The 7,405-nt window shown below is 38.1% G+C and overlaps 2 protein-coding genes across 3 annotated transcripts; both read left to right on the top strand.

Annotated features, from left to right (window-relative positions):
- The first annotated feature begins 432 nt into the window (after positions 1 to 432).
- On the top strand, positions 433 to 4,580 carry LOC122032089 (poly(A)-specific ribonuclease PARN-like). 2 transcript variants are annotated; one of them, XM_042591341.1, is made up of 3 exons: positions 433 to 812; positions 1,357 to 1,487; positions 4,450 to 4,580. In XM_042591341.1, exons 1-3 carry the CDS (start codon positions 529 to 531, stop codon positions 4,473 to 4,475), a joined length of 441 nt encoding a protein of 146 aa, XP_042447275.1. In that variant the 5' UTR covers positions 433 to 528; the 3' UTR covers positions 4,476 to 4,580. The 2 variants fall into 2 exon arrangements, with proteins under 2 accessions (XP_042447275.1, XP_042447274.1); XM_042591340.1 differs by lacking the exon at positions 4,450 to 4,580 and having other exon boundaries at positions 1,357 to 1,808.
- Positions 4,474 to 5,540, top strand: LOC122032091 (poly(A)-specific ribonuclease PARN-like). The gene is made up of 3 exons (XM_042591342.1): positions 4,474 to 4,688; positions 4,785 to 4,911; positions 5,007 to 5,540. Exons 1-3 carry the CDS (start codon positions 4,584 to 4,586, stop codon positions 5,270 to 5,272), a joined length of 498 nt encoding a protein of 165 aa, XP_042447276.1. The 5' UTR covers positions 4,474 to 4,583; the 3' UTR covers positions 5,273 to 5,540.
- The last annotated feature ends 1,865 nt before the right edge of the window (positions 5,541 to 7,405 follow it).

Genomic DNA, 7,405 nt, shown 5'->3' with positions numbered 1-7,405 from the left:
TGTGATTATTTGGTAATCACATAACCAAAATTATACATGATAACTTAAACCAAATACACCCTAATAGTTATAAACAGAATTTGAGACGGTATAATTTCTGTGACAAATTTCGTTTATATATTAATTAAAAATTAAAACGAAAATAAAATCTGTTTCAGATTTATATAAATCAGAGACAGATTTAATACGAAATTATTAATCCGTTTTATTTTAGTAAATTATATATATATTTTAAAAAAAAATAAAATTTAAAATAAATTTGAAACGAAATTATATATAAATTTTTATAAAAAATTAAATATGAATTATAAATAAAATTTAAGACTGTATAATTTTTATGACAAATTTCGTTTATAAATTAATTAAAAGTTTAAAAAATACCATTGCAGAAAATAAATGTCGAATTCCGACTTTGGAGTGGTCGACTGGCCGTGGCGGGTTAAGACATGCGGAATCTGCCGTTTGTTTGGGTGTGCTACCGAACCCTACCCCTAGGTCTGCTGCTTCACCTCTGTCCCTTCTCCACCGATGCACCCCGGTGGCGGCAGCGTGGCCGTGAAGCAGGTGACGAGGCCCAATTTCAACGCGGCACTGGAGGGCCTTAGGGCCTGCGTGGAGGAGTCGGACTTCGTGGCTGTTGACCTTGAGATGACTAGTGTGACGAGTGCCCCATGGCGGGACTCGTTCGAGTTTGACCGATCCGATGTCCGTTACCTTAAGCTGAAGGACCCCGCTGAGAAGTTCGTTGTCGTGCAGTTCGGTGTCTGCCCCTTCCGCTGGGATTCATCCAAGGGCTCCTTCTTCGCCCATCCGTTAGTGTTCTTCATCATTTGGTTTCGTTTTGTTATGATAGGGTTTAACGTGGTTTTAGAGAAAATGGAAGTGATGAATTGACTTCTCTATCAGTTTTTATTTTTGTGGGGGAAAAAATGATCTTTACCTCATTCTCCTGTTCAAATCGAGTACCTTGTTTAGGATATTCTTTCACGTTTTCCCCCTCTGGAAGCTAGGCCTGCTTGCGATAAAGGTTAAAAACTGTTCATATGTCAAGCAGATGAGATTCATGACTGATTTTTGCATGGTTTTACCTGATCACTTCTTTTGACGGATATCCAATTTATGTTTTCATGAGATGGTGGTAGTTTACCGATTTAGGAGTATTCATTTGATATTTTTGGGATAATTTATCAATCATACTTGCTTGTTCTGTGGGACAAGTCTCGACAGACATTGGTAGGTAATTGTAGACGAAATTTATGTTAGATCACCTAGTTATTAATATAAGATTCTGTATGATTTCATGTTTGTAGAAATTTGTTGGATTTCGTGTGACATCTGCAGCACTTTACATTGCAGGCATAACTTCTATATCTTTCCACAGAAAGAGTTGCCACTTCATGGGCCACCTGATGATTTTCTATGGCAAGCAACATCCATCGACTTCCTTGCTAAATACCAATTTGACTTCAATGCATGCATATATGAAGGTGCTTTTCTCAATCAAGTTCTTCGCATCCTACTATACATACAGTGTTGCCTTTCCATCATACCACTAAAAGATAAGTCTCAATCAGTGTTCTATCTAGTTAGTCATTTATTAAATCTGGAGAGGCAAGGGGACTCCTTCCATAGCTTGTTGGGTGGTTGTGGGTTCACTTGCCCTTTTTATCTGTTAGCAGTTTCTTGTGTTGTGTCATAGAACGCATCAATTGTAGTTACCAGTGTATATTTGATGTGTTAGTGTGTCTACTAAAAGTCTAGCTTTTGTAAACATTTATTTTGAAATAAAGAATCACATTGGTCAAAAATATCTACATTTATGCTAAGCGTAGTTGTTCAATTAATTTATATTGTAGATAACATGGTATGTGATGTCACACGCAGAATATCATGTTATCGGTTCTTTATAAATTATAAACAGTAGCTCGCGACTAGGATGGAAAGGAACAAACCATTGGAATAGTCGTAGTGTAATTAGGTGTTAGTTTATCTTAACTGATAAATTACACTAGTACACTTTGAGTGTACTGAGCAGGACCATTTAAGGTAAGTTCTTTTTATACTGATTTAATAAAAGAACAAGGCCTTAGTTATTATGGAAGTGTGTGCTCTTAATCCTAATATAATAACAAGCACATATATTTAGTATTTATTTCTTTGACTTATCAATGGGTGAGATTTAGCTCGATAAATCAATAAGCCCGATAAGTTGGGAAATGATATTACTTATAGTATGTATTGTTGATTATAGAAGGAAATTGTGTCCTAGTAATCTAGGTTGAGAATGTCCCCAAGAGGAGCTCATAAGGATTGTCATGTTAAACCCTGCAGGTGGATTTAGTCCGACATGATGATGAGGTTGAGTGGTACTACTCTTGGACTAAGATATTAATTAAGTGAGTTATCAGTAACTCATTTAATTAGTAGGCATTCGACATCTTAAACACAGGGAGACTAACACATTCATAATAAGAAGGAGCCCAAAACGTAATTTGGGATTGGTGCAGTAGTTCAATAATAATTATTTAGTGGTATGAATTATTATTGATGAAATTAAGTTGAGTGTTTGGGGCGAACATGGGGAGCTTAATTTCATCGGGAGACCAAAACCAATTCCTCCTCTTGGTCCCTATCGTAGCCTCTTGTATATAGAGATTTATACCCACCGCATACCCACCTTTCTACCCACCTTTCTACCCACCTTAAGGTAGCCGGCCAAGCTAGCTTGGAGCCCAAGCTAGGGCCGGCCAAAGCTAATGGTGGAGCCAAATTAAGGTAGTCGGCCAAAGCTTGGGTCCCAAGCTTAGGTGGTCGGCCACTAGAAAATAAAAAGGGATTTTTATTTAAAATTATTTCTTATGTGGATATCATGGTTTTAAAAGAGAGTTTAAAATTTAAATCTTTCCTTTTATAGCTTTCTACAAAAGATTAAGAAAAGATTTGATATCTTTCCTTATTTGTAGATTGAAAGGAAGATTTTAATTTTGATAAAACTTTCCTTTTTTGTAACCATGTTCATGATTTAAAAGAGAGTTTTAAAATTAAATATTTCCTTTTATAAGTTTCTACAAAAGATTAAGAGAAGATTTGATATCTTTCCTTATTTGTAGATTGAAAGGAGATTTTAATTTTAAAGAAAACTTTCCTTTTTGGAAATCATCCACATGTTTAAAAGAAAGATTTCAATTTATAAAATTTCCTTTTATAACCCACCATGAAGGGAAAAATTATTAGATAAATTTTTTAATAAATTTTCGGAAACAAATTAGGAAGTTTTAATTCTTGTGTGAATTAAACTTTCCTTGATTAGAGCTAATAAGTGGCTGGCCATGTTGTTTAAGAAAAGGAAATTGATATTTAAATTAATTAAAATTTAGATTTAAATATCAATTTCCTTTTCATGGCAAAAGAATTAAGGATGTTTTTATTTAAATTCCCTTATTTGCCAAGGCCAAGGATTATAAAAGAGGGGGTAGAGGTGCCTTCATGGGTAACGACTCTATTCTATTTCTTCCTCTCTTTTCTTCCTTGATTGTGGTCGGCCCTAGAGGTTCTTCCTCGCCTCTTCTCTTCTTCTTTAGTGGCTGGTTTCATCCTTCTCTTGGAGCTTTTGATGGTGGCCGGTTCTAGCTAGGAGAAGAAGGAGATAAAGGAGGCTTTGTTTCTTGCATCCCTTGGAGCTTGATGGTGGTGGCCGAAATTCTACATCCTTGGAGGATTCTTGGTTTGGCCGAAACTTGCAAGGAGGAAGAAGAAGGGCTTGGGTGGTTCTCATCTCGGTAGATCGTTGCCCACACAACGTCCGGGATAAGAAGAGAAATACGGTAGAAGATCAAGAGGTTGTTACATACAAAGGAAGGTATAACTAATAATTATTTTCCGCGTCATATTAGTTTTTCTTTTGTATGAATTCCAAACACAAGAGGTATTAGATTTTAGTTTTTCGAATTGTAATTTGAGTTTGTGTTTTTCTTTGTTTTTCGAATTTGTGATTCGATTGTTCTTTTTGGTTAAACCTAAAGTTATATAAAGAAATTAAATATTAGCTTTCCTTAAAAGACTTTGTCTAGGCGGTGGTGGATGCTCCCATACCCAAGAAGGTCATATGCCTCACCATGCAGTCCTAGAAGTCAATTTTAGAAATTAATATTTAATTAAATTTATAACATAGGTTGATTTGGATTAATAGTGTTAAGTTCTGCTTGCAATCCAAATCTAAACCATTAAGAACAGATAAATTAAATTTGGAATTAATAATGTTAAGTTCCGTTTGTGATTCCTAATTTAACTTTTAAAGAACACAATAGGTTGTTTAGGAAAATATTTGACACTTGTACAAAATTTTTGTACAGTGGAACCGGTACGATCTTCCTAGGACCAACCAACATGATGTTCGACTTGTTTAAATCTTAAGCATTTGTTAATCCTAGGAATGTCTTATTTATCCAGAGAACAAGAAGGAGAAGCCCTCATAGGTTTATCTTCAGAGTACTTTGACGGATTAGCTAATTCCTTTTGTAATTTTGAGGAGCCTGTGGATATACCAATTGCAAGAACATCTGACATTCTTTTTTTCGGAGAGGATGAAGAACAAGCTTCATAAATGGCATGATTCTATACTTAGAAGTCCTGACAAAGCTTACATTGACAAAGAAGATGCTGGTATCAACAACGCACAATTTCAAACAGTTATATCTCGCAAACAATGTTTGACAGGACTTTGCATGTAGACTGACGCTCAACCATGTGAATACTAAATTTTGTTATTTACTTTTTATATGCAGAAAGATGTCCTTGAAGATCTGAGAAAAAATACAGAAAAAAGAATCAAGTCTTCTGTTGGATTTCGGCATGTTGTTGATCTTCTTGCATCAGCAGGAAAATTGATTGTTGGTCATAATTGTCTTCTAGATTTGTTGTTTATGCTCATAGAAGTCTCTCTCTTTTTTTTTTATTTTTGCCAGTTTTACCAATACCATTTGATCAATTTACTTTTATATAAACAGATTTAGCTCATATATACAACAAATTTTTTGGTCCTCTTCCTTCATCTTTGACGGAATTTGTGCAAGCTGTCCATGAAAAATTACCCCACACTGTTGACACTAAGCACCTTTTTAACTCAAACCAAACAAGTCAGCATTTGATGAAAAAGAATAGCAAGTCATTGTCTTCTGCCTTCTCTCTTTTATGCCCCAACGTATCATCTAATTTCCAGACCACTTCCAAGTCTTACTTGAGATTTGAGGTCCAAACAGATGAAATTAGGTAAGCTTTCATAATTCAATCATTTTATTCATTTGTTTCTGCATCAGGAAATAACAAACTAAACATGATCATTCGTTATTTTTTGACTTTGTTGGGTTGGAAATTTTCTCATACTATTTTAAACTCTAAGTGTAAATCTGTTGCTATTATATGTTTAATCTATCTGCAACAGTTGTAGTAACTATTAAAAAGGATTTGCTGAATGCCAGAATTTTGATATTTCATCTTTATATGTCATCTTAGCTAGGTTTTATGCTTACCTGTGCTTTGGTTTCCCGTGAGTTGTGATTTAAATTAATCAATGTGTAGTAAGAAGACTAGCAAGTCTTTTTTATTATCTTGTATTTGATTTTGTTATATGTACTTAGAGATTCTAAATTTAATATTCAAATTTGAAGAAAATTCTACTTAAGTATTTGTTCACACTGACATCATTTTTATGGTTTTGTGATGCCTACTGTTTCAGAGCCAAAAGAGTCTTCATGACTTGTTAATTTGTTAGCATTGACAACTATGGATTAATTAGTGGGTGATCATTGATATTGATTATGACTTTTTTACAATTTTAATTTATTTGCATTAAAATTTCTAATATTGTAAGACTTACTCGTTTCATGTTTTGATTTGTTAGATTTTTCTCAAAAAAATTGGTTGGTTCATTAATCTGTACAAGAGAAGCAATTTATCTCATGAAATTCGAAGACAGGGAGGGCAAAAAGAAGAAATTGAAGGCATGCATGCTATTAGCTTGAGGATGGAGGAACAAATTATTGAAAGGAAAAAAAACTTGTTATTACAGAAAATAGACAGAGGGAAGAAAATCGTATTGAGGAAGGTAGGTAAAGAGAAGAAAATCTTAAAGAGATGATTCGGAAATGATTCAAGAAATAGAATATATAAATCATTTATGATCCGGCGGTAAGAATGGGAGGCCCACCTTTTGAAGGGTCCCAGCCTAAGGACGGATGGAGGGCTGGCCAAGCGGGTAATGGTCCGAGCGGAGCTAGAGATAACCCATCCATGGGCTTGGGTTTCCGACGCCAAGGCAGGAGGATCGAAGGCCCGAGCGGGAGTCCGCTCGGCTGGGACCGAAGGCCCGAGCGGAAGTCCGCTCGGCTGGGACCGAAGGCCCGAGCGGGTTGTCCGTTCGGCCAAGATAAGGGCGAGGGTACAAAGGTGGTCGAGCGGCCTATGCGCTCGGCTCGGGATATGGGATATCAGCAGAAGCATGTCTGATGATTAGGCCGTACACAAGATCGCACGATGGAGGATCTTGCCGTCACATCATGGAAAGGTTGATACAGTAGCAGTATGGCCTCTTGGACGTCTTCCTGACAGATCCATATCTGGGCATGGCCCTTCTGACAGACCCATACCTGGGCATGGTCAAGAGCAGGTGGTTGCTTTGATTGGCGCGCCCAGGCTTCTTCGAGAGGTTTATATAAGGTCTCCATTTCTTCACCGGAGGTACACAAGTCTTCATTCTGCAGCCACTTTCTTCATCCATTCCTCGCCTGACTTGAGCATCGGAGGGCCGTCGCCGGGACACGCCCGGGCTCGGTTTTGTTGCAGGTTCGCCGGAGCGCTCGAGGGTCCAGCAGGGAGCGCCACGTCCCCAGCGTTCGTTGACTCCTGGTTCGGACAGGATCAATTTGGCGCCGTCTGTGGGAACGCACCTGCATTCGAACGGGAACAATGGACGAGGCTGGACGACAACACACGGTGACGCTTTCGACGGAAGAACTCGACGCTTTGGTCGAAATGAGAGCCGCCAAACTTGTGGAGTTAAAACAAAAAGCATCAGCCGAGCGGCCGGAGCAACAGGCAACATCTGCATCGGGTGGTCGAGCGGACGCACCTCAAGCCACCGTCGCATTCCACCGGGCCTTATTTCGCACCCCTGAAGCCGCACCAGCTCGAAGAGATAGAGGCTCTTCTTCAGACGAAATGCCAAGGCGGGATGACAGAAAAGGAAAAGCCCCCCGGGCGGACTCATCTCCCGAGCGGATCAATCGCCAATTCTCGGAGGCTATTCTACGAGACCCTCTACCCAAGCACTACGTGCCTCCGACGATCAGCGAGTACAACGGAACAACGGACCCGGATGATCATCTGGGTAAGTTTGATAACACAGCTA

This window comes from Zingiber officinale, chromosome 11A (genome assembly GCF_018446385.1).
Source record: "Zingiber officinale cultivar Zhangliang chromosome 11A, Zo_v1.1, whole genome shotgun sequence".
In the NCBI taxonomy this organism is placed as follows: Eukaryota; Viridiplantae; Streptophyta; class Magnoliopsida; order Zingiberales; family Zingiberaceae; genus Zingiber; species Zingiber officinale.
This window is presented reverse-complemented; position numbering and strand designations above follow the sequence as displayed.